This window comes from Artemia sp. Qi Xiang Cuo, chromosome 11 (assembly GCF_049724085.1).
Source record: "Artemia sp. Qi Xiang Cuo chromosome 11, ASM4972408v1, whole genome shotgun sequence".
Lineage (NCBI taxonomy): Eukaryota > Metazoa > Arthropoda > Branchiopoda > Anostraca > Artemiidae > Artemia > Artemia sp. Qi Xiang Cuo.
Genome location: NC_142804.1, coordinates 21,926,539 through 21,954,474, shown reverse-complemented (window position 1 = coordinate 21,954,474; position 27,936 = coordinate 21,926,539). Strand labels below are relative to the sequence as shown.

Genomic DNA, 27,936 nt, shown 5'->3' with positions numbered 1-27,936 from the left:
ATCGATCTGTTGTTGTTTGGCCACGTGCGAATGACAAGAGGGGTGATTTACATAATCGAGGGGGGACATAATATATTCATGGATTATAGATCGAGTCTCCTCGGGGGGGTGTGTCAAGGTCAATCGATCTGTTGTTGTTTGGCCACGTGCGAATGACATGAGGGATGATTTACATAATCGGCGGGGGAATTATTGATTCACGAGCATAGCACCTGTGAACTTGATTTACATAATCGCTAGGGGAAATTATTGATTCACGAAGGGGAGACTTAGGAAACATTAAGGCTTCTTTAATCTTAGGTCTGAGGCGTGGGGAAGTAAGATACAAACAGGGCTTCATGGTTGTTTGGTTAGCTTAACCTGAGAAATAGCACCTGTTAACTTGATTTACATAATCGATAGGGGAAATTATTGATTCACGAAGGGGAGAATTAGAAAACATAAAAGCTTCTTTAATCTTAGGTCTGAGGGATAAACATTCTTTAGGACAGAGATAAAAATTAATATTCTATTTTCAAATAGGGCTTCATTGATCTTAAGTTTCAGGAATTATAATTGACATCACTTGTTATCTTGGAATTATGCGGGAGTCTAAAGAGATAGAAATTTTATTTTTAAATACGTCTTCACGGAGCTTTAAGTAGGAGAGGTAAATTGATATTCTAACGAAACCCTAATAGTTTAGCTAGGAAAATTTATGAGATGAAGAGATTAACGTAGGAAAGGGTTTCCTAGAAATTTGAAATGCGTTAGCGCACAGATGACATACAAAAGGAACACGCTGAAATTACGTTTAGGGATTATTTGGGCGAAACGGTTTTATTCATTTTATGGGATTATTTCGGCGAAACCGTTAGAGACATTTTGAAAGAAGATTTTAGATAGGGTTTTAGAAGAGGTTTTGAGTGTGGTCGTTATAGTAAACAAGTTCTATTTGAACAGTGTTGTGAGGTCCCCTACCCCAAACCCCACGTGTTCCCATCCTCCTACCCCCCCCCCAACGAACGCCCTCCGGTACTCCCCTGTCCCCCAGTCTACCCAACAATATCCCCCTGGCCCCCACTGGGCTCCCCCCGCCCCACGGCACTACCGGACACTCAAAGGTCCCCCAAGCTCCCTAAGGGCCACCGGCACCCCCAAAGGCCCACCCAGACCCTCAATGGCCATCCCCGGGCCACCCAAAGGCCCATCGAGTTCCCAAAAGACCAACAGGGTCCCAAAGGCCCTCCACCGGTCCCCAACTGTCCCCCAGGCTCCTCACTGGCCCCCGGACCCTCACCGACCCTCCCCCGGCCCCCAAAGGGCCACCAGGCTCTCACAGAAACAATCAGGCCGCATGGGCCCCCCAGAAACCCCCCTGCCAACTCCGACCCTCCAATGCCAACTCTGGACCCCAAAGCCCCAATCCCCGTACCTCAAGGTACCCCCCAGCTACCCAAGGCACACTCCACCACCAGGGACCCCCAGACCCGCCAAGGCAAACCCCCAGCCCCCCTCTTTCGGTGTTTGGTATTTTATGAAAACAATGATTGGGGATGTGTAGTTTGCTACTTCAGGCTTTTCTGAGCTAAGGTTTCATAGTATTTCCTAGGAGAATTCTGTCTGAAACAAATAGTTTGGGATGAGTAGTTTTCTATTTCAGGCTTTTATGAGATAGGTTTCTTATCCTTTCGTTGATGTGTGTTGAGTGAAACTTATGATTTGGGATATGTAGTTTGTTATTTTTGACTTTTCTGAGTTGGATTTCTTAGTCTTTCATAGGTGATTAGTGTCTGAAACCTGTGATTTGGGAGGTGTATTTTGCTATTTTCGTCTTTTCTGCGCTGGCTGTCTTCGCCTTTCATAGATCTGAGTTGTCAGACACTTATGAGATGGAAGGGATCGTTTGCTATGTCAGTGTTTTCTGTACTAAGGTTTTCTAGTATTTCGTATGTGAATGTTGACTGAAACCAATAGTTTGGGATGAATAGTTTGCTATTTTTGACTTTTCTGAGCTAGGTTTCTTAGTCTTTCGTTGGTGTGTGTTGACTGAAACCTATGATTTGGGGTATGTAGTTTGTTATTTTTGTCTTTTATGATCGAGATTTCTTAGTCTTTCATGGGTGTGTGTTGTATTAAACCTATGATTTGGGGTGTGTGGATTGCTACTTTTGACTTTTCTGAGCTGGATTTCTTAGCCTTTCATAGGCGTGTGTTCTATGAAACCTATGATTTGGGATGTCTGGATTGCTACTTTTGACTTTTCTGAGCTGGATTTCTTAGCCTTTCATAGGTGTTTGTTGTCTGAAACCTATGATTTGGGATATGTAATTTGCTATTTCCGACTTTTCATAACCAGATTTCTTAGACTTTCGTTGGTGTGTAGTGTCTGAAACCTCTGATTTGGGATGTGTGGGTTGCTATTTTTGACTTTTTTGAGTATGATTTCTTAGCCTTTCGTAGGTATGTGTTGACTGAAACCTATGATTTTGGGTGGTTAATTTTATCCTTTGGAATTTTCTAAGATCGATTTCTTAGCCTATCATATGTGTGTCCTTTCATAAAATTATGATTTAGGAGGTATAGTTTGCTTTTTAGACTTTTCAAAGCTAGGATTCTTAGTCACTCATAGTTGTTTGTTATCTGAAACGTCGGGTTTGGGATGAGTAGTTGGATATTTCAGACTATTCTGAGCTAAGGTTTCTTAGTATTTCGTAGGTGAATTTTGTCTGAAACCTATGATTGGGGATATGTAAATTACTATTTTGGGCTTTTCTGAGTTGGATTTCTTAGTCTTTTCATAGGTGTATGGTGTCTGAAACCTATGAATTGGGATGCGTCGTTTGCTATTTTCGAATTTTCTGAGTTAGGTTTCTTAGACTATAATATTTATTTTTTGTCAGAAAATTATGATTTGTGATTGGTAGTTTGATATTTAAGGCTTTTATGAGCTAAGTTTTTCTAGTATTTCGTAGGTGAATGTTGTCTGAAACCAATAGTTTGGGATTTGTAATTTTCTATTTCGGACTTTTCTTAATCGGATTTCTTAGCCTTTCTTAGGTGTGTTTTGTCTGAAACCTATGTTTTGTGATGTGTGTGCTGCTATTTAAGGCTTTTCTGAGCTGGATTTCTTAGTCTTTCATATGTGTGTAGTGTCTGAAACCTATGAGTTGAGGTGGATGGATTGCTAGTTTTGACTTTTCTTAGCTGGATTTCTTAAACTTTCATAGGTGTTTGTTGTCTGAAACATATAGTTTGGGGTGACTAGTTTGCTATTTTTGACTTTTCTGAGCTAGGTTTCCTAGCCGTTCATAGGTGAGTGTTGTCTGAAACCTATGATTTGGGATATGTAATTTGCTATTTCTGACTTTTCATAACCGGATTTCTTAGTCTTTCGTAGGTGTGTGATGTCTGAAACCTATGATTTGGGGGTGTTTGGGTTGATATTTTTGACTTTTCTGAGCAGAATTTCTTAACCATTTGTAGGTATGTGTTGACTGAAACCGATGATTTGGTATGATGAATTTGCTAATTTTGACCTTTCTAAGCTAGATTTATTAGCCTTTCATAGGCGTGTCCTTTCAGAAAATTATGATTTGGGAAGCACACAAAAACTTACACACGCACACGAAAACTTACATGCACACAAAAACTTAAATGCACACAAAAACTTACACACACACACACACAAACACACAAAACTTACACACAAAAACACACGAAAACTCACACACACACGGCAAAACTCACACACACAAAAAAAATTACACACACACACACACACACACACAAAAACTTACAAAGAAAAACAAAAAAACTCAAACACAAAAACGAAAGCACACAAAAACAACAAAACACACAAAAAAATAAAACATACACACACGAAAAAATACACACAAAAGAAAAAAATTACACACACAAAAACTAACAACTGCACATAAAAACATACACACACACACACGAAAACATACACACACACGCCAAAACTTACAAACAAACAAACACAAACTTACACACACACAAACTTACACACAAAAACTTACACATTAACACGAAAAGTTACATTCACACAAAAAATTACATTCACACAAAAACTAACACACACACACACACACACTAAAACTTACACACACACACGCCAAAACTAACACAAACACACAAACTAGACACACACTCATACACACACACAAACAAAAAAACACTCACACACAAACACACAAACACACACACACACAAACTTACACACACACAAAAAAACTTATATACACACGCAATATCTTATACACACAAAAAATTACACACACACACACAAAAACTTAAACACACGCACAAAAAATTACACACACACACAAAAACTAACACACAAAAATACGAAAACATACACACACACTCAAAAACATACACACACAAAACAAAACTTACACACACACACACACACACAAAAACTTACACATTCACAATAAATCTTACATGCACACAAAAAATTACACACAAAAAAAATAAAACTCACACACACACTCAAAAAATTACACACAAAAAAGCTTAGACACACGAAAACTTACACACACACGAAAAAACTAACAACCCAGCAAAATCAAATAAGAGCAAGCACAAAACTACTTACACACATGCACACAAACAATTACAACAACACGCCAAAAAATAAACACATGCACAAAAACTTACACACACACACACACACACAAAAACTAAAAAATGATAACAAAAAAATACATGCACACAAACACTTATACACACACACACGAACACTTAAACACACACTAAAAAAATTAAACACACAAGATCTAAGACACACAAAAACTACACACACACACACACACACACTAAACCCCACACGCAAAAACATACACACACACACACAAAAACTTACACACACACAAACAAACACACACAGACACACACACACACAAAAACTCACACACGAAAACAAAAACACGCAAACAAAAACTTACACACACACAAACTCAAAAAATTTCACACACACACAAACTAAAACAAACACACAAACTAACACAAACACACAAACACACACACATACACAAAAACACACACACACACACACACACACACACACACACACACACACACTCACGCAAACTTACTCACACACACACGCAAAAACTTACAAACACACAAAAACTAACACACACACACACACACACACACGCACACACAAACACACACAAACAAACACAACAAAACACAAAAAAAAAAACACACACACAAAAACACAAACAAACAAACACAAACAAAAAAAAACAAAATCTGCACACGAAAACTGACATTAACAAAAAAACTTACATTCACACAAAAAATTACCGACACTCGCATAACCTGAAATGCACACAAACAAACTCACACACACACACGCACACTTACACACACACACACAAGAACACATACAAACACACGCACAAACATACACACACACACAAACAAACAAAAAGACTGAAAAAAAAACACACACACATAAATACACAAACACACACACAAACAAACACACACACACAAACAAACACACAGACACAAACACATACACAAACAAAAAGAAACAATCAAAAACAAACAAACAAAAAAACACAAACACACACACATGAATATCTATCGTGAAATGAAAGAGTTGGAATATTTCAGTAGTGACTTGCTGTGCATTACCTTCTCACAGTTACATTCTCTTGATTTTTCTAAGTTCATTTTGAATTTCTGTCATGAAATGTAAGAGTTGGAAAATTGGGGTCTTAGTCCACCACCCCAAATGGTGGAAATCCACTAGCTCACTATTGGGGTCTCAGTCCACCAACCTGAATGGTGGAGATTCACTAGCTCAGAATTAGGGTCTTAGTCCACCAGCCTGAATGGTGGAAATTCACTAGCTCAGACTAGGGGTCTCAGTCCACCAGCTTGAATGGTTGAAATTCACATTAGACGAGGTTACGTGCGCGCACACACACACAGAGAGAGACGACTAATACACAGGGACAACACACACTAAGAGATGACACACACAGAAAGAAACTGAATTACATTATGAACATGATCAGGAATTGTTTACAAGTCAGGTTGACCGAGTGGTTAAGGCGATAGACTCAAGATCTGGTCCCCATACGGGGTCGTGGGTTCGAACCCCACACCAGGCAATTTTTTATTATGTAATTTTTTTATTTCATCATTTATTTTGATTTAAATAAATAAATTATGTAAAATGATTTATTAAGAAACTAAATTGTTAGTGTATTTAATATATTAAATAAAAAAAAAACTAGAAAAATGCAAATGTTCAAATTCTCTTCTGAATTTTCTTAAAGACGAGAAAAAAGTTAGTTCAATTCTGAACTTTACCAATGAAACTCAATTACAATATGAATATGATCAGGAAATGTTTACAAGTCAGGTTGGCAGAGTGGTTAAGGCGCTAGACTTAGGATCTGGTCCCCCTACGGGGTTGTGGGTTCCATTCCCACGCTTTACAATTTTTTTCTTATTCTTAATCTTAGGAAACAGCCTATATATTTCTGACCGTTTAAGTTTCGATTTTAATGTTGCCAGTCAAAAGCTATGACATTGAGAAAAGAGCTTGAGAAAATTGCCTGAGTATCGAAAAATGGGGAAGCATCCTCGCATATTTGACAAGAATGAACCCATCTTGAGTCTCGTCGGATATGTTGACTAAAATATGCAAAGTTGACATAGCTTTATTTGATTTTTAAGGTTAATTTAGACGAGGTTCTGAATTTTCTTAAAGAAGAGAAAAAAGTTAGCTCAATTCTGAACTTTACCAATGAAACTGAATTACAATATGAATATGATCAAGAATTGTTCACAAGTCAGGTTGGCCGATTGGTTAAGGTGCTAGACTTAAGATCTGGTCCCCATAGGGGGTCATGGGCTCGTTTCCCACACTTGACAATTTTTTTATTATTCTAAATCTATAGAAAAATCTTCTATTTCTGACTGAGTAAGTTTTGATGGCAGTGTTGTCAGTCAAAAGCAATGACCTTGAGAAAAGAGACGCCGTCGAGGTATCAATCCCCAGGATAGGTTAGGTTAGGTTAAGTGGTCTTAACCTAACCCAGGTTAGGTTAGGTTACCTAACTAGGGTTAGCAGGTTAGGTTAGGTTCGGTTAAGTGGCCGGCCACGTACGCTTCACTTAGGTTAGCTTAGGTTAGGTGAAAGTTAGGTTAGATTAAGTTAGGTTAGGTTAAGTTAGGTTAGGCTAGGTTAGCCTACGTACGCGCGCGTACGTAGGCTAACCTAGCCTAACCTAACTTAACCTAACCTAACTTAATCTAACCTAACTTTCACCTAACCTAAGCTAACCTAAGTGAAGCGTACGTGGCCGGCCACTTAACCGAACCTAACCTAACCTGCTAACCCAAGTTAGGTAACCTAACCTAACCTGGGTTAGGTTAAGACCACTTAACCTAACCTAACCTATCCTGGGGGTGGATACCCCGACTGTGCCGCTTTTCTCAAGGTCATTGCTTTTGACTGACAACACTAACATCAAAACTTAAACGGTCAGAAATAGAGGCTGTTTCTATAGATTTAGAATAAGAAAAAAATTGTCAAGTGTGGGACTCAGACCCACGACCATATGAGGACCAGATCTTAAGTCTAGCGCCTTAACCACTCGGCCAACTGACTTGTAAACAATTCTTGATCATATTCATATTGTAATTCAGTTTCATTGGTAAAGTTCAGAATTGAGCTAACTTTTTTCTCTTCTTTAAGAAAATTCAGAACCTCGTCTAAATTAACCTTAAAAATCAAATAAAGCTATGTCGACTTTGCATATTTTATTCAACATATTCAACAAAGCGCTGGAGGGGTGCATTCCTGTCGACTTTTGGAGGATGTTTCCCCATTTTTCGATAATCAGGCAATTTTCTCAAGCTCTTTTCTCAAGGTCATAGCTTTGACTGACAACACTAACATCAAAACTTAAACGGTCAGAAATATAGGCTGTTTCCAAAGATTTAGAATAAGAAAAAATTGTCAAGTGTGGGACTCAACCCACGACTCCATATGGGGACCAGATCCTAAGTCTAGCACTTAACCACTCGGTCAACCTGACTTGTAAACAATTCCTGATCATATTCATATTGTAATTCAGTTTCATTGGTAAAGTTCAGAATTGAGCTAACTTTTTCTCTTCTTTAAGAAAATTCAAAGAGAATTTGAACATTTGCAGTTTTCTAGTTTTTTTTTTATTTAATCTATTAAAGACCCTAACAATTTAGGTTCTGCATAAATCCTTTTACAGAATTTATTTAGTGAAATCACAATACATGTTGAAAGAAAAAAAGTACATAAGAAAAAATTGCCAGGTGTGGGGTTCAGACCCACGACCCCGTATGGGGACCAGATCTTGAGTCTAGCGCCTTAACCACTCGGCGAACCTGACTTGTAATCAATTCCTGATCATATACATATTTTAATTCAGTTTCTTTCTGTGTGTGTCGTCTCTTTGTGTTTGTTGTCCCTTTGTGTTAGTTGTCTCTCTGTGTGCGTGAGTGTGCGCACGTAACCTCGTCTAATGTGAATTTCAACCATTCAGGCTGGTGGACTAAGACCCCTATTCTGAGCTAGTGAATTTCCACCATTCAGGCTGGTGGACTAAGACCCTAATTCTGAGCTAGTGAATTTCCACCATTCAGGTTGGTGGACTGAGACCCCAATATTGAGCTAGTGGATTTCCACCATTCGGGCTGGTGGACTAAGACCCCAATTTTCCAACTCTTGCATTTCATGACAGAAATTCAAAATGAACTTCGAAAAATCAAGAGAATGTAACTGTGAGAAGGTAAAGCACAGCAAGTCACTACTGAAATATTCCAACTCTTGCATTTCACGATAGAAATTCATGTGTGTGTGTGTGTATGTGTGTGTGGGAGTATTTGTTGTTGGGCGTGTGTGGGAGAGTTTTTTAGGGTGAGGTTTTTTGTGGTTTTTGTGTTTTTTGGTTTTTTTTGTTGTCTTTGTGTTTGGTGAGTTTGTGGGTGTGTTTTTGTGTATGTGTAAGTTTTTGTGTGTGTATTTGTTCGTTTCTGTGCGTGTGTAATTGTTTGCTCTGGCTCGTATATGAGCTTGTTTGCGTTTAAGTTATTGTGTGTGTTAATTTGATTGTGTGAATTAAGGTTTTTATGATAAAGTACTATTTAGTTATCAGAGGTAGGTTTTTTTTTTTTGTGTGTGTGTTGTGGGTGTGTTGGGGTTTTTTTTTGTTTTTGGGTTGTTGTTTTTGTGTTTTTGGTGTGTAAGTTTTTGTGTGTGTGTATTTGTGTGCGTGTGTGTGTGTGTTAGTTTTTGTGTGTTTGCGTAAGTTTTTGTGTGTGTGTGTGTTTTTGTGTAAGTTTTTGTTTTTGTTTTTGTTTGTGGGTGTTATTTTGTGTGTGTGATTTTGTGTGTTTGTGTAAGTTTGTGTGTGTGTAAGTTTGTGTGTGTGTGTAAGTTTTTGTGTGTGTCTAAGTTTTTGTGTGTGTGTGTAAGTTTTTGTGTGTGAGTTGTGTGTGTGTGTGTGTGTGTGTGTGTGTTATTTTTTGTGTGTGTGAGTTTTTGTGTGTGTGTGTGTAAGTTTTTGCGTGTTGGTGTAAGTTTTTGTGTGTGTGTGTGTGTCAGTTTTTGTTTGTCTAAGCTTTTGTGTGTGTAAGTTTTGACGTGTGTGTGTAATTTTTCGTGTGTGTGTGTGTGTAAGTTTTTTTGTGAATGTAAGTGTTCGTGTGGTTGTGTTCGTTTGTGTGTGTGTGTGTGTTTGTGTGTTTGTGTGTGTGTGTGTATGTTTTGGTGTGTGTGTGTAATTTTTGGTGTGTTTGTGTGTAAGTTTTTGGGTGTGTGTGTAAGTTTGTTTGCGTGTGTGTAAGTTTTTGTGTGTGTGTGTGTGTAAGTTTTTTGTGTGTCTAAGCTTTTGTGTGTGAAATTTTGACGTGTGTGTGTAAGTTTTCGTGTGTGTGTGTATACGTTTTTGTGTGCCTGTCAGTGTTAGTGTGATTGTGTAAGTTTGTGTGTGTGTGTGTGTGTGTGTAAGTTTTTGTTTGTGTGTTTAAGTTTTGGCGTGTGTGTGTTTTTTTTCGTTTGTGTGTGTGTTTTTGTTTGTGTGTGTGTGTAAGTTTTTGTGCTTGTGTGTAAGTTTTTGTGTGTGTGTGTGTAAGTTTTTGTGTGTATAATATTTTTAGTGTGGATATAAGTTTTTTGTGTGTTTGTGTTATTTTGTGTGTGTGTGTGTGTGTGTGTGTGTGTGTGTAAGTTTTTGTGTGTGTGAGTTTTGTGTGTGTGTGTGTGTGTGTAAGTTTGTGTGTGTGTGTTTGTTTTGGTGTGTGTGTGTGTGATTTTTAGTGTGTGTGTGTGTTTGTGTTATTTTTTGTGTGATTGTAATTTTTTGTGTGCTTGTAAGTTTTCGTGTGCATGTGTAAGTTTTTGTGTGTGTGTGTGTGTAAGTTTGTGTGTGTGTGTGTGTAAGTTTTTGCGTGTTTGTGTGATATTTCTTTTGTGTGTGTGTTTAATTTTTAGTGTGAATTTTTAAGTTTTTTTGTTTGTAAGTTTTGGCGTTTTTGTTTTAGTTTTCGTGTGTTTGTGTGTTATTTTTGTGTGTGTGTGTGTGTGTAAGTTTTTGTGCGTGTGTGTGTGTGAGTTTTTTTGTGTTCATGTGTTAATTTATGTGTGTTTGTGTTTGTGTGTGTGTGTAATAGTTTTTTTGTGTTTATTTTTTTGCGTTTGTATGTTATTTGTCTTGTTTGTGTGTGATTATGTTGTGTTTGTTTGTGTGTGTGTGTGTGTAAGTTTTTGTGTGAATTTAATTTTTTTTGTAAATGTAAGTTTTATTGTGCATGTGTAAGTTTTTGTTTGATTCACAAATCATAATTTTCTGAAAGGACACGCCTATGAAAGGCTAGGAAATCTAGTTCAGAAAGGTCAAAATTAGCAAATTAATCATCCCAAATCATCGGTTTCAGTCAACACATACCTACGAATGGCTAAGAAATCCTGCTCAGAAAAGTCAAAAATATCAGCCCGCACACCCTCAAATCATAGGTTTCAGACAGCACACACCTACGAAAGACTAAGAAATCCGGTTATGAAAAGTCAGAAATAGCAAATTACATATCCCAAATCATAGGTTTCAGACAACACTCACCTATGAACGGCTAAGAAACCTAGGTCAAAAAAGTCAAAAATAGCAAACTAGTCATCCCAAACTATAAGTTTCAGACAACACATTCCTATGAACGGATAAGAAACCTAACTAAGAAAGGTCGAAAGTAGCAATCAATCCACCCCAAATCATAGTTTTCAGACACTACACACCTATGAAAGACTAAGAAATCCAACTCAGAAAAGCCCGAAATAGCAACCCACACATCCCAAATCATAGGTTTCAGACACAACACACCTAAGAAAGACTAAGAAATCCGAATAAGAAAAGACGGAAATAGCAAATTACACATCCCAAACTATTGGTTTCAGACAACATTCACCTACGAAATACTAGAAAACCTTAGCTCAGAACATCCTGAAATAGCAAACTACACATCCCAAATTATAATGTTCTGACAACACAAACCTATGAATGGCTAAGAAACCTAGCTCAGAAAAGTCGAAAATAGCAAACTACACATCCCAAATCATAGGTTTCAGACACTACACACCTATGAAAGACTAAGAAATCCAACTCAGAAAAGCCCGAAATAGTAATTTACATATTCCAAATCATAAGTTTCAGACAACATTCACCTATGAAATACTAAGAAAACTTAGCTCAGAAAAGTCTGAAATAGCCAACTACTCATCCCAAACTCGAAGTTTCAGACAACAAACACCTATGAGTGACTAAGAATCCTAGCTCTGAAAGGTCCAAAAAGCAAACTACACCTCCCAAATCATAATTTTCTGAAAGGACACATATATGATAGGCTAAGAAATCTAGCTCAGAAAAGAAAAAAATAGAAAATTAAACCTCCCAAATCCGATTTTTCAGTAAACACACACTTATGAAAGACAAATACCTCAAACTCAAAAAAGTCAAAAATAGCAAGCCACGCATCCCAAATCATATGTTTCAGACACTACTCAACTATGACCTACTAAGACATCAGTTTCTCAACAGTCAGAAATATCAAATTACAAATCCGACAACATAGGTCTCGGACAACAAACACCTATGAAAGGCTAAGAAATCCAGCTCAGAAAAGTCAAAAATAGCAAACTAGACATCCCAAATCATAGGTTTCATAGAACACACGCCTATGAAAGGCTAAGAAATCCAGCTCAGAAAAGTCAAAAGTAGCAATCCACCCACCCCAAATCATAGGTTTCATACAACACACACCTATGAAAGACTAAGAAATTCAGCTCAGAAATGTCAAAAATAGCATACTACATATCCCAAATCATCGGTTTCAGTCAACACACACCAACGAAAGACTAAGAAACCTAGCTCAGAACAGTCAAAAATAGCAAACTATTCATCCCAAACTATTGGTTTCAGTCAACATTCACCTATGAAATACTAGAAAAGCTTAGCTCAGAAAAGCCTGAAATAGCAAACTATACATCCCAAATCATTATTTTCTGACAACGTATACCTATGAAAGGCTAAGAAATCCAGCTCAGAAAAGTTGAAAATAGTAAACTACACCTCCCAAATCATTGGTTTCAGACACCAAACACCTAAAATAGGCTGAGAAATCCAACTCAGAAAAGTCAGAAACAACAAACTACACACCCCAAATCATAAGTTTCACTCAACACACACCAACGAAAGGCTCAGAAACCTAACTCATACAAGCCTGAAATAGCAAACTCCTCATCCCAAACTATTGGTTTCAGACAACATTCACCTATGAAATACTATGAAACCTTAGCTCAGAAAAGCCTGAAGTAGCAAACTACACATCCCAAATCATAGGTTTCAGACAACACACATCAACGAAAGACGGGTGCTCGGGGAGAGCCTTTGAGGGTCTGTGGGTCCCTTGAGGGTCGGTGGTCCTTTGGGAGCTCGGGGGACGTTTGGGGCCCGGGGGTGGGGCTTTGGGGGTCCGGGGAGGCCATTGGGTGGGGGGGGGTGCCCTGTGGAGTTGGGGAGGGCCGGTGAGGGCCGTTGGGTCCTTTGGGAGCCCGGGGGACCTTTGGGGGCCGGGTGAGGGCCTTTGGGGGTCCGGGGGGCCAGTTGGGAGCCTGGGGGACAATTGGGGACTGGTGGAGGGCCTTTGGGACCCCGTTGGTCTTTTGGGAACTCGATGGGCCTTTGGGGGCCCGGGGATGGCCGTTGAGGGTCTGGGGTGGGCCTTTGGGGGCGCCGGTGGCCCTTTGGGAGCTTGGGGGACCTTTGAGTGTCCGGGGGGGCCGTGGGGGGCCGGGGAGACATGGGGGGACCAGTGGAGGGCCTTTGGGAGCCCGGTGGACCTTTGAGGACCGGGGGCTTCGTTGGGGGTTGGGGTATGAGGATTGGAACCCTTTGGGGTTGGGTTAGAGGACCTCACAACACTGTTCAAATGGAACTTGTGTATTATAACGACCACACTCAAAACCTCTTCTAAAACCCTTTCTAAAATCTTCTTTCAAAATTTCTCTAACGGTCTCGCCGAAATAATCCCATAAAATGGATAAAACCGATTCGCCCAAATAATCCCTAAACGTAATTTCAGCGTGTTCCTTTTGTATGGCATATCTGCGCTAACGCATTTCAAATTTCTAGGAAACCCTTTCCTAAGTTAATATCTTCATCTCATAAATTTTCCTAGTTAAACTATTAGGGTTTCGTTAGAATATCAATTTACCTCTCCGACTTAAAGCTCAGTGAAGCCGTATTTAAAAATAGAATTTCTATCTCTTTAGACTCACGCATAATTCCAAGATAACAAGTGATGTCAATTATAATTCCTGACACTTAAGATCAATTAAGCCCTATTTGAAAATAGAATATAAATTTTTATCTCTGACCTAAAGAATGTTTATCCCTCAGACCTAAGATTAAATAAGCTTTTATGTTTTCTAATTCTCCCCTTCGTGAATCAATAGTTTACCCTAGCGATTATGTAAATCAAGTTTACAGGTGCTATTTCTCAGGTTAAGCTAACCAAACAACAATGAAGCCATGTTTGTTTCTTAATTCCCCCCTTCCTCAGACCTAAGATTAAAGAAGCCTTAATGTTTCCTAATTCTCCCCTTCGTGAATCAATAATTTCCCCTAGCGATTATGTAAATCAAGTTCACAGGTGCTATGCTCGTGAATCAATAATTCCACCGCCGATTATGTAAATCACCCTGCATGTCATTCGCACGTGGCCAAACAACAACAACAGATCGATTGAAATTGACACACCCCCTCGAGTCGACTATCTCGCTAATCCTTTACTCAATAATTAACCAAGCGGGTCGGGAACTTATCCCGCAATTAAGGAGCACGAGGTCACACAACAACTGATCGAATGACCATTACCCCCCCTATACTCGATCGATAATCCTTGAATAAATTATGTAAAAAAAAAGTTATAGGTGGCAGCAGGGGTGCGTGGCGCTGGTACCCCCTCCTCTACTGTAACCTCTTGTTTCAGGTCTGTCAGCGGTCAGACAATGACCTAAAGCCGGTGATGGCTCTGTCTACATTGAGCCAGCTGAGAGCGATACTACTTTCTCTGCGCATAAGTCTGACGCTCTTCTGCTAAAATCTCGAGAAAGATTTTCTCACAATTTTCTATGTGTTTTAATGGGTTGAGTGATATACCCTACCTTGTCTATGATGATGACATTCTCCTAATGAGTCAATCAAAAATTGGACTTTCGCTTAATAGTGCTAAATGTGACTGTCTTTCTTTCAATGTCTCTCCCTTTGCTATACCCAAGTTCTCCAAATTTCCCTATCCTTAAAGTTGATTCAATTATGTGGTTGGAAATTACACTTACAAAAACCTCACGATACTTCGGGAGCGTGCTGTCCGTGAGGCTAAGGTGAAAATTTAGATTGATTGCTCTAAAATTGAAGGCGACGATAGGGCTATACATAATCGTATTGCTTTTCGGTAAGCTTTTTTCTATTTTTATGATAATTCTCTTCATCACCCTTCTGGCCTTTACCACATGACCCTGTGGTACTGTGGTTCACGCGTTACAATGGCTCTCAGAAACGGCGTATTGGTGCTTCTCACCTTATCATGGTTTCATCCGTTTGTTTTATTAGTATTTTTTTAAGTTTTTAATGTCTTACTCCACTATGTGCCCTTTTGTGATGTAAAATGTGGGTAATAATAATCAAATTATATTATTTACTCAAGCGCTGTTCAAGACTGTACTATTTCTGTCTTGGGGAATTGTAATTCACTCCCTTAGCGTATACGATATAGGCCAGGTGGGAGGAGTATCAAGCATGCTCCACTATACGAGCTACATTATTGTGATTATCTTCATTAAGACTGATGTGGTTCCCTCTATCAATGGTCTGCTGCAAACTGCTACTCGCAGGGTTAAATAGCCCCCCGACTCTGCCAGCCACCCCTCATCCTCCTAAGTAAAAATATTTGGTCTTGCATCCGTGCCTAGGTGCCTAGGCAGTATTGGCAGGTTGGGTAAGTTCCTATCAATTGATGTAGTAAACACTGAACTTATTTAATAAAACACTTGCAGAGCAAGCCCAATTGGGCCAATGATTTTTGCCATTTGGGCTGGTATGGTCCATGAAGTGTTGCTTCAACTTTTCTTCTCAGGAAATTTTAAAGAAAGATTCTGGTAGGGCCAAAATTTGAAGTACTGAATAATGAAAACTGATAAGGTAGAACTTTGCAAGTAATTTTGCACCTGTAGTCAGAACTGAAAACTCAAATTTTTCGGAAGAGATTAGAAGCGTAAACACTACCAAGAAGAGATCTAGAACGAACAAAATGCTACTTCAATTTAAAAAAAGAGAAGTAAGAAAAATAATGAAGAAGGAAAAATAAAGAAGAAAAACGAAGAACCAAAAAAAAGAGTAGAAGAAAAATAAAGACCGGTTATATATTAAACGGAAATTACTGCGGAATTAAAGAAAAAAAAGAAGGAACAGAAATAGAATATAATCCATATTAAACATTTCAGGGGGACCAGTTAAGCCTGACATTAAACTGTCCAAAAAAGAGGAAAATAAAAGAAGCGAAACTTACCTAGGGGATTCGCGCCTTTAAAAACTTGCTTGAAGTCCTTTTTCTTCATCGGAGGCAATGAACGAATGTACGTCCGCGCCTGAAAAAACATCAGTTGAATAGAAACATTTTAAACTGTTATAAATACTCTGAGAGTTCCCATAAATCAAATTTTTCCCTTGCCCTCTTAAAACTTTCGTGGAGTTGTGTCTCTAGTACCTTGCAAGGTATGTTGAAATAATAGATAAATTACTTTTTTAATCCGCATCCGTTAAAGACGTATAAAGGAGTTTGGTCATAACAAACAAAAAGACAAGAGAGGAAAACATCCAAATAATCTAAAAACGAGTGACACCCAGAGACAGCTCAATACTGTGACACCAATCCTTAGTGCATTCTTCGGTAGCGCACAAATAGAAAAAAAGAAGTAAAAATCCCAAAAACTGCAATCGTGTTAAAAATATAGCCGAAGTGTGTAAGAAAACGAACATGTAAAATAAGTTTGATAAAAGCGAAAAAAGAGAGTGACAGTGGAACTTAAACGAATATAAATTATTCCGTAAACTTCTTCGCTGCCACCGCTCAAACCCCCACCCTTTGCGGTAAAGCTTAACTAGTGCTAAACTGGATAGAAATGATCCCGTGTGCGAAGGAGACTACCCCCTATCCTCCCACTCTTTCTGCTGAAGTTTAACTTCCCCCCTCCCATCCAAGTTACATACATGGGTGCACACTGGTCAAAATAGTGAGGAGAGGGTATTAGAGCGCTTTTCTGACACAATGCAGATAGAAAAAACACATTTTTGGCCACTATTTTTCAATTTTATCGAAGGATAATTCCACGTACCACGGGCAATCTCCCTTATGTGCGAGATTGGTTGCAAATAATCTCAAAATGACATTGGTGATATTTCCCTCTTGTAATACAGTTTATTCAAAGAAAAAATAAAATAAAAGATAGCGCTGACTAAAAAAAAAGAAGCGACAGATAGGTAGCAAAGAAAATATTTGATAATCCAAATTCATACCTCCTCACTAGTAATTTTTTGAAGAAAATCATCGTCAGGTGTGCCTATAAGCCAAAAAATCCTCCTAAGCTGGTCAATATCTAAGGACTCACGCGGTTAAGTTGATAAAAACACTATTTGGACAAGACAAGCACAAAAGAGACAGTTCACAGTATCACAAACAACACAGTAACGAAAAACTTTATGTTAGAGTGTTTCTAATAAATTTTAATCATATTAACAACGAGCACACAGGATTCACTGTAAATTATTTAGACTAAAAAGATTGACGACTTAGCAAGAGTATCAATTGGAACCATCTTATTTAAAAAAAAACCGAAATTTGCTATAACTAAAAAAAGAAAATTCAAAAATGACGTAAGAAACTATGTTCTTTATTCTTGCCCCTTCCCTATCATAGTGATAAATTGTGGCCTTTCTCCCCTTCTCCACGCCAACTTTAATACTGAACTTTTGAAACTTAGGCGTCTTCGTTGTTTTTTTTTGCTAAAAAATCAGCTTCTATATAGCGCGTCTGGTCCCCGCATTCAAATGGTAATATAATTATTGGTAATAGTGATTCGGGAATTAATTTAGTAGAAAAAATGACATTAGGCCAAATGAATTTTAATAAATACCTAGGTAGTTCTGCGCATGACCAATATATTGCGCCTCATACAAATTTGAACAAGTCAAAAGAAAGTCGATAAACTTGTTAGTTTGAATGATCCACTAGTGAGATCTGTTACAGCTAATTAAATTGTCAAACCTAAATGATTTTGACATAGTAAATTTATTCACTTCCAAAAAGGAGCAAGGAAAAAGAACTTAAATAAAAGGAGGGAAACACATCCCAGAGATTTGTAATACGTAAAGTAAACTTAAATAGGGTCCTCTTCTTTCCAAAGGATATTTATTTTTCTTTACTTTACAGTGTACTAAGATCAGAGCCGTTGAGCTAAGACAGAGCCCCAAAGGAAACTTTCTTCTTGTCCCCTCTTTTTCTAAGGAAAAAAACTATAAGGTAAATCCTGAAGCAAAGAAGGAAGCGTCTGGGAATGGGCCTCCCTGAGAATCGGATCCCGTGAATCCCCCCTGACAACTTCCCTCACGACAGCCCCAATTGTGATGCCTAACTGATGCTCGAGCAACCTGAACACATTTGGATTTTCACGCTTCTTTATATAGCAAGGCCAGAGAGCTCAAAGCAACATTGCTAGCGATACTGATTTTGGTGCTCGGGAGAAAGCTTAGCAGGGTATTCTCACTTCAGCAAAGCTTTGTTGAGCTTTGAAGTCGACACAGATTTAGTCGTTAAAAAAACAATTCGGTTAAAACCAATACAGTTTAATAGAAAAAGAAAAATCGACCCCACTTTAGTTCAGCACCGCCATGCAAATTTTTTCCTGTTAGTCAGCTTTTTCATCAATTCTATAGGATTTCTACCATTAATAATAAAGACAAAAAAGTTCGATAAAATACTTTTCAAATCTGTTTCTTGGAAAATTACACAAGACTGAGGAATGTGAAGAAACAGGGGGAAGGAACTAACTGGAATCAAATCACAAGTGGCATTGATCTCATACAGGATCAATCAAAATTCCCCAGGCAAAAATTAATAATACTACTTTCAACAACGCATCTCAGCACGAGGTTCCCTGAGGCGAGCTCAAAGTAATCTCAGTTTTTGGACTATTTTAACCTGAATAATGATTACTCCTGAAAGAAGAACTTCATTTGGAACCACAGTCCCCCGAGGTTCCGGGCGCGGTTTTGAATATACAATACGCAAAGGAAGGTGATTAAGTGTTAGAAACAACATTGATTCACAAATTAATATGGACGCAACCACAAATGCCAAAAACTACCAGAAAGCGTTAAATAAAATTACCTCTTCGCTTCCCAATTTTTCAAGCAGAAATTCACTCGGCGTCCCAGTCAGAGCCATAATTCGCAAGAGTTGATCGGTGTCTAAACGATCATCAGTCAGGGAAATATACAAACAAAAAAACAAACAGAAAGACATGTAAAGACACAAACATAAACCCACCAGAACATGCAATATTGGAAATGAAAAAAGTAAGCAAATTCATTAATACCAAGTATCATTAGGAAATAAATCCTTTCCGTTGATTATAAATCAATCTCCACGTGCGAGATTTCTAGGAAAATTGAATGAAAATCCAAACATATTTACAATCAATTTATTTTAAAGTTCGATTATGAACTGGAAAGTTATAATTCATTCAAAATATGGGCTGCAGTAATCCAAAGACATTTAAACACATAAATTTTAAACGAAACGGGGAAAAAAAAATAGTGTTTTAGTTTTTTCTTACTGTTATCAGCTGGCAGTTGTTGGTATGAAGAAGTTTTCCTTTTAGCATGTAAGATACAGCAAAAATAGTTTCAATATAAAAAACAGGGGCTTGGACCATTTGTAAGATAAAAAAGGGATTTAAAACATTTTTTAAGAATTCCTATCATCTGAAGAACAAATAAGATACGTAAAGTGAATTTATCAAACCGAAAGAGCGCGCTGAGATTCTGAATATACGGTGATAATCTCAGTTTAACAGTGTCCAATAACGACTTACGTATTACCGCAGCCGACATGGCATTTGAATTTGCTATCTTTAGACATTTTGGACAAATCAACAATTCGACGAATTGTCTGTGTTAAGAGTCATGAAATATATAGGCTAACAGAATAATCAAAATCTCCCTCCAACAGATAAACATGCATGCAGAGTTGTAAATGAAATACATAAGCAAATGTGTTGATCCGAACAACAATAATGAGTATTACTGTTTAATTACTGTGGAGTATTGCTGTTTAATCTTTAATTAGTTTATAAAATGTTTGAATACGACTATTTTGTAGACGAACAGCCAAACTTTCGGTAAAAGAATGTATTCCAAAAGAGTTTGTCGAATCTCAAATAAAGTTTGACCTAGTTGTACCTTTTTTTAATTTCTTAGTCTAATTAACCTGAGTGGGTTTGGTATTTAATTCGTTTCATCCTGGCGTGTACCAGAACGGTTTGTCAGATCTCAACTAGCCTTTTTGAAATTTTTTGAAAGATCAACAATTATTGCTATTTGGATATATAACAGAAGTTTGTTGGATCACAGCCAAATTTAGTGAAAATTAAGAACCCAAGTTGCACCTTTCATCGAGAAGAATGGGGGAGGGTATATGATCCAAACCCTTGTGGGAGAACGAGAATGGTCCTAATATTCTTGTTATCAAAAGATCAATTAAGACTGTCAGATCTCATTTTGACCGACAGGAAAAAGGAAATTTCAATCAAATGTTGCAGAGTGTAAACGCTATCGCTCTATTTGTGCCCAATCGCGCCCGAACCACAGCCTACCTCCATCAGAAATGGAGGAAGGGCTTAAGTTTTGTAATACACAAAATCTATCTGAACAAAATATCAGATATTTCGCAAAACACAGAGGAATGTGGGCATAAGTTTCACGTGAACATTTTTAGCGGTGTACACCCGATCTAACCTCTTTGGGGGATGGAATCCCTGAATTCTTGTAACCACAAAATCTACCAGTAGGGGTTGACAGATAGCAATCAATATTGATGGGACGTAGGAGTATGGGTTTTAGTTCAGCCTTTTGGCGAGCCCATGCTCGACCCAATAGCTCTGGGAGGGTTAGGAATGGGACCCTAAATCATTGTCATTACGACATTTTACAGCAATACTTGTTGCATTTCAGCCATAATCAGCTGGGAGAAGGAGCTAGTACCCTAATTATGCCTTTGGAGACTCCAAAACCGTTTTCACATCCGAGAATTCTGAGAATCAAACAAGTTATGGAAGAAACAGGTTCTGCCAATTAAACAGGTTGAGTTTAAGAAATTAGGCCACGAAACTCAGTTTGAAAAATACGTCACATAGCGCCTTTTGAATCGCCCCAGTCGATCTGCTAGAAGATGTTGAAAGATATAACAGCTAGTGTCTTAGATGCAACTTCCGGAATCCGCAATCAATCTGACATTTTTTTACGAGAGGAGGGGGGGGCGACCTAGATTGTAACGAAGAGCCAAGCTTCGTCAGAAATAACAATTAATGTCCTAGTTATAGACTCCGGTATCAATCCATCCTCCGCGGGGTGCGATAAGGGCTCCCTACGTTCACAAACTTCCACAAAGGGACGTCAAATCCCAACGAAACTATCCAGCCCAAAAAAGGTTGACTGATAGTCAGGCTTTTTTAGGGCGAGCACTCAAATCTCTATTGGGGAATGGGAAAGGAGCTTCAATATTATGGTTTCTAACAGTTAAGATTTCGTGTGCCCACGGTCGAACGGATCTCTGTGAAGGAAGATTTACCTTCTTGTTACCCACGTCCGTTAGAAGGGCCTATTGAATAATTAAATTTAAAAGGGGTTAGAGGCTAGGGTTTGAGCTGAACTATCAGAGGGTTCAAGGCGGATCCAATAGACTATGGGGTATTTGCAGCAGGAATCATGTGCCACATGAGCCACTATACTTGGTTCCACTTTTTCGTTTAGGCTTTTCTTTGTATCTGTAAAACAGTAACTTATGGCGGGTCCATAGCGACATCAAATTGTCCAGGACTATCATCAATACATTAAAAAGAGACAGTTTTTCGATACAGAAATGCAAGACACCAGTGTCACGTGCACCCATTTTTTTGTTGCTTCGGGCATATAGCAAACGCCAAATATGAAACGGCACCGACAAGTTTTTCTTCATTGTTCATAGTCACATACATTGCATTGCAATTGTGTCCCAGGTGTCAGAGTAACCGTAATCCATACGGGATCTTGGCACCAGAGTTCTAGTTAATGCTTCTTTTTCAATTGAAAATCTTAAAATAACCCGATACGGATATTTTCTAATCCATAAGAGGCCAAACACTACGAATATAGAGACGTAAAAAGCCTTTTTTATCAGGGGGAGGGATGAAGTTTTTCCCATGCATACTTAAAAGAAAAACACATGCTTGGAACATATGGACTTCGAATATTTTGACTTTTTTTTGCAAAAGTTTCTTGGAAGAGGGACATGGTCTCAAAGGGCAAGCAAGCATGCACGAAAGCTAATCCCCGTTCCCAAACTCATGTTTTTACACAAATATTGACCTTTCCCAATAACTTTCATATGATTCACCTCTTTTTTTGCTATTTCGACACGTTGCCTTTTCACCCAATTTTTAAGTGCAGCCCTGATTCAATGAACGCTTGTATGACCGTCTTACGGGTACCCACGAGTATGTTCATACTCATGAACATACTCACGAGTATGTTCTCCAGGCGTACATCCTATTTCAGAGGTGGTTTGAAATGGAATGACTAAGGTAAAATGAAATTAATTTTGTCCGTTTTCCATATGTATATTTTTCTCAGAAATTATGCTGAACAATATTCAAAAGAAACAGATTACACGAGCTCGGCAGCAATGTTGAGCTGAGCAGTATTTAGTTGAAATTGAACATATATTTCTGAGATAAAAACTTAAGATGTAAAAAAAAATTTTTACCCCCACCCCTAAACAATATACTGGCACAAAACCAGTTTATTCTTACATATTATTCGAGATAATCTACAACAATGCAGTTTTTCCATTTCTTCTGAAATCAATTCAAGGGTTTATTTTGTCCAAGATTTTGACGAAATTTCTTAGCAACTTCCTTCAAATTTAAATGAAACAGAAAAATATTCAGCCAAAAACTGTTTGTCTAGTTAGATGGCGTTAATAGAATCTCAATAGCCGTTAATCATTTCAAAAGAAAACAAGCCAGATTTTCAAGAGATTACCAGCCATAACTAACTCAATCCCTGCAATTCATTTAAGGGAAACGCCACCAGTACCAACTATAATTTCGGTCAACATAGAAAACTGAGTAAGCCAAAAATTAGAAACAGCTGACATGAAAATAAAAAGGAACGAGTAGGTACAACTACAATACTTAAAGCAATCAAATGAAACTGAAACATTTTCCATACCAAAGATTAACAGAAGCTGCCATTCAGACTAACTCAACTGTAGATTGGAAAACGAATTAAGAAACACAAGCATTCGTTTCTGACAATCTTGAATCATTAAAAAGGCCTACTTATATTAAATGAAACCTCATTTTTTTTTACTTCCAAGAAAAATAAAGAAGGGTGGGGGATTGGAATTACAGAGGCCATTATTCTAATTTAATTTTTTTTGAAAAATAAAAAAATATTGTTTTTTTAGGTTAATTTCACTCGAGTTTATTCTAAAACGCATTCAAGAACATTCTCAATACTCAATGTACATACCAAAAATTCTTGACATTATCCCAACAAATAATTGACGTGCTAAAAAGAATGCTCTTTTTGGTTTATTCCACTGTATGTTAGATAAATTTACTACCCCTACTACTACTAACAACTCAATCCAGCACCAAAGTTTAAAATGAATCCGATATAGTGATGGATTACTGTAGCCTTTAGACACCATATCGGAGCTGCTTAGAATTTTTTCAATAAACTGAATTTGGTTTTTCAGATGCACTTTTTTCCGCGTTTTTTTTTTTTGCTTTTTCATCGTTTTTTATATATTGATTTTATTTTTATATATTTTTTAGCAGTTTTATTTTAAGTTCTCTATATTTATGTTACGTTTTAGCCATTCAGTCTGATTTATTTTTCAATTTATAAAGGCCTCTGGGCTTGAAGCAGAAGTTTTAAGACATAGCTTATTTTATTTATTTACTGTCTTAATTAAAAGCTAGACCCTTTATTCAAGTATCTATATAATCACAAATTCACCCAAAATACTGATTAATAAGTTTCATTAAGTTGTAATGATCAATGGATGCTTTGAAAAGGATGAGACGAAGAAGCAGTATTTGCCAGCCTCAATGCGACTTAAAATCATTTTAAATTCCATTAAGCTCATTTATCAGAAGAAGAAAAAGAACAAGCTTTTGTGCTAAACCCAGAAAACAACACCTTTGAAAAAACAACATTGATGGCAGAGCAGGCAACATACATGTATATAAGTAAGGTATTATCAACTCACACTTCCACTGGTTATCTTCTCTAATATATCAATGCTAGGACGACCCAACAAATCCAACATTCTATTCAACTGATCTATATCTAGGGTAAAGCAGGGTGAAGGAATACAACTGAATAACCATGCAATAATTATCAGCTGAAGCTTATGTGTTGCTAAACATTTTGCAATATCAAAAGACCTGTTCACAATAAAAAGGAAAAGAAAAGGGTGCCATGAACTAAAATAATATTTTGTTTGCTTCAAAAATAGAATTAAAAAACGTAGAAAATAGAAAAAGGAAATAAAAGTAAATGAAAAGGGAAAGGTGAAGCTGAGACTGAAAGAGAGGGAGAGAGAGAGGGAGAGAGAGAGAGAGAGAGAGAGAGAGAGAAAGAAAGAAAGAGAGAGAGAGAGAGAGAGAGAGAGAGAGAGAGAGGTTATTAAAGCACAACTAAGTGCTCTTCCTGGCGAATCTTTGCAATTTAAAAGGCAGAGGGAAATAATACTTGTGCATATATATATATATATATATAAAAAATATATATATATATATATATATATATATATATATATATATATATATATATATATATATATATATATATATATATATATATATATATATATATATATATATATATATATAGTTTCTAAAATATTTAGAAGCTATATATATATAGCTTCTAAAAACGCAGATAGCAAATCTATATATTTTTTTTCACTACACACTAAGCCGGTAGAAAGATAGACTGAGAAAGAAGAAAAACTTTTATTTGCTTTTATTGTCCATGAATAAGTTTCTTTTTCTGTTCCATTTAAAATTTAAGAATACTAAAAATCTATAAAAATTAGGGGGAAAGAACTACGTATAAAATAGCTACAGAATGCACAGTTTCTGACGTATGCACAGTTGCTAAGTAAGGGGCCTGTGCTGTTAAGGGACATTAGCACTACACATTAGTTATAAAAAAAAATTCTATTTTTCTGAAATGGGTTAAGAGCAATAAAAACGTCAACAAAACGGCAGATATACGAATTGATATTCTCAATCCGCTTTTAAATATGGCATATATCCATAAATGTTAGTGCAAATATCAATATATGCTTTTATTATTAATATTAGTACTAATATTCCCTCTTGGTTTCAGATTCACTCGGACTTCGTTTTTTAAGCCGTTGCGGTTTTACTTAATTTTATTTAATTCTTCTGTTCCTGAATTTGTGAATTTTTAGACTTCTACTTACTTTTTTTTAGCTGAAAACGAAAGAATATCAGTCCAAATATCTGTCATTTCTTTTTCTTTGTTTTTATTAGCTCACGGATACATGAAAAATCTTTGATTTTTTTGGAAGGATTAACCAATTTCATTTAAAAACTATTTATTTAAAATAAAAATTATCCGAAACACATTATTTAGAATTAAACCAAAGCTAAAGACAGATTAAATCAAGTTAGTCTATTTGGTCAGGATTATTCCAGCAAAATGTTACTCTCAACAAATCGCAAAAGCAAAATTTTTCACGGTTAAATCGTCAATGTATAAAATCCCTAAGAATCACTACGGATCATTGTTTAATTTTTTACTAGGATTTTCAGTGATTCCTTTCTAATTTTTTACATAAACATATAGTACTTTATTTGCAATATCTGCAAGAAAATAAGAATCTTTAATATCCTTGGTTTCGGTAATAAACTCAATTAATTAAACTAAAAAATGGATTCTTAAAATTTTATTAGTTAGAACACCAAAATAAATTTTCAAAGTTTATAGACTTGATATATTTTAGAGGAGCTCCCAAAGTTTTGCAATGGAAGTTATTGAAACAGTGTTACACTCAACTCAATACTAGCATTTTCAAAAGATTAAAAACACTATTAGTTATAGTGTGTTATGGGCAACCTCCAAATTCTTAGTAATTTCAGTCAGGTGATAGAAAATTTCCCCCATTTTGTCCTGGATTGATTGACAGTTATACTGCTGCAGGGTTGAATGTCCCAGTGAAAGCCATACTTTATGAAACAACCATTAGGCTTCTTGGCCGTCAATATCAAGCTCCTACGAAGATGAACTACCCTCTGTTTACTACCCTTTTAAATTACTACTTCATGATAGTTTTACCACATGATAAATTAGATTGTTCAGCCATGAGAGCAGAAATACGCCCCAAGCACCAATTTTCGAGAAAAGTACATCGAATGTACAAACAAAAAACTCATATAAAAAATGCCCTTATTTGAAGAATTAAATAAACACAACACCTCTTAAAGGGCTGAAATGGCACCATTTGTGCCACCTGGTAACACTGCTTCATTACTTAAACAATTTGCAACTAGATTTTCAGTTCTTTGTTTTTTAATTCAAATGATAACCTATTTGAAAATCAACATCATAGTGAAATGTTCCAATATAATTTGATTAAATTTATGCAGCATGCTGAGTCACAAAACAGAAATCTCATGCAAAATAGTTCGCATAAAAAGTTATACCGGATCAGAGACAACAAAGGACTGAAATATAATAAATTTGCAATGTTGGAATTAGCGCTACAGATTCAGAGTTTGCAAATCCTGGCAAATTTGTCATTTGCAATATCAGCATCATATTTTTATTATTAATTATTTTTCAGTTCATTACCTCGGTAAAAGCAAAGCGATACGGTTATATAAATAAGTCCATTTAATAAGTCGGTGAACCCTGAAATTATTAAAGAATATAACTTAATAACACCGTGCTTCATTTACTTGCTTAGCGAAAATAAATTTATAAAGAAAATATGAATTTTCCGAAAATTTTGTCATATTTTCATCGGAAAACGCAAAAAAAAGGTTGACTTTAAGAATATTCTTAGAGAATATAAATCATCTTTAATCTTTGGTATATCCTTTACAGATAGTGTTAATCAGCAGAAACTACAATTTATTACTATCAAATTGAGCCTCTTATCCTTGAGAAGATTCAAAATACGTATTTTAAGCATAAAGTCTCGCAGTATTCTTGATCAATATGAGCTACTCAGAAGCCAAATCGATTAACGCGGTTTCTTAAATTTTTAAGACATAAATGTTAGCCATTTAATTGAATCTTAACAAAATACAACCGCCTCTTTGTGACCTAGGGGACCCAAATGTTCAAGTTTTTACAACATTTCTTATAAATTTCAACGTTTAAATTTCAAACGACTTTATTTCAAACTTTCAATTTCAATCCAGACTTATATTTCAATTTAAAATGTTTATAATTTAATATATATTTTTCGTAAATTTAAACTTATAAATTTTTATATTTCAATTTCAAATTTATATATGAAATATAGTTCATGTTTATATTTCAATTCTTATTTCAACTGTGGTAAAGCTCTCTAATTTAGTTAATTATTAATTGAGTAAAAATATATTAAGACGCAAAAATAAAGTTTCAAAATACCACCTGTTAAGATAAAGATATAAATCGTGGAATGTGTGGGCTTGGAGGGAACTTGCTCAGTAACCAATTTCCTGGCTAAATGCGTCAATGTACCGGAAGGACGTGGTTCGTTTTTCATATATATACCCCGATTTTTGAGATTGAAGACAGACTTTTTGGCTTGCAGGGCGAACCTCTGCCCGTTTATTTTCTCGTTAGAAATACCTTGGGACCTTGTCGAATCATTGTAAGTGTCTTTATCTTATTTTATATTATTGTAGTTTCTGAGACTTGTGGTCTACTTGGGACAGCCAGTCCCAGTAGAATATCTATATCTGTAATTATTATATGTAAATTGAATAAAAGTATTGTATTTTAGACAACCTCTCTACGATCT

General features: G+C 36.7%; 1 protein-coding gene across 1 annotated transcript in view; it reads right to left on the bottom strand.

Annotated features, from left to right (window-relative positions):
- Window positions 1-27,936, bottom strand: part of LOC148946760 (mitogen-activated protein kinase 14-like) — a 69,870-nt gene that overhangs the window by 10,692 nt on the left and 31,242 nt on the right. The window contains 2 exon segments of the mRNA XM_089096589.1: window positions 16,132-16,210; window positions 17,139-17,218. Of these exon segments, the coding sequence (XP_088952715.1) occupies window positions 16,132-16,210; window positions 17,139-17,218 (159 nt within the window).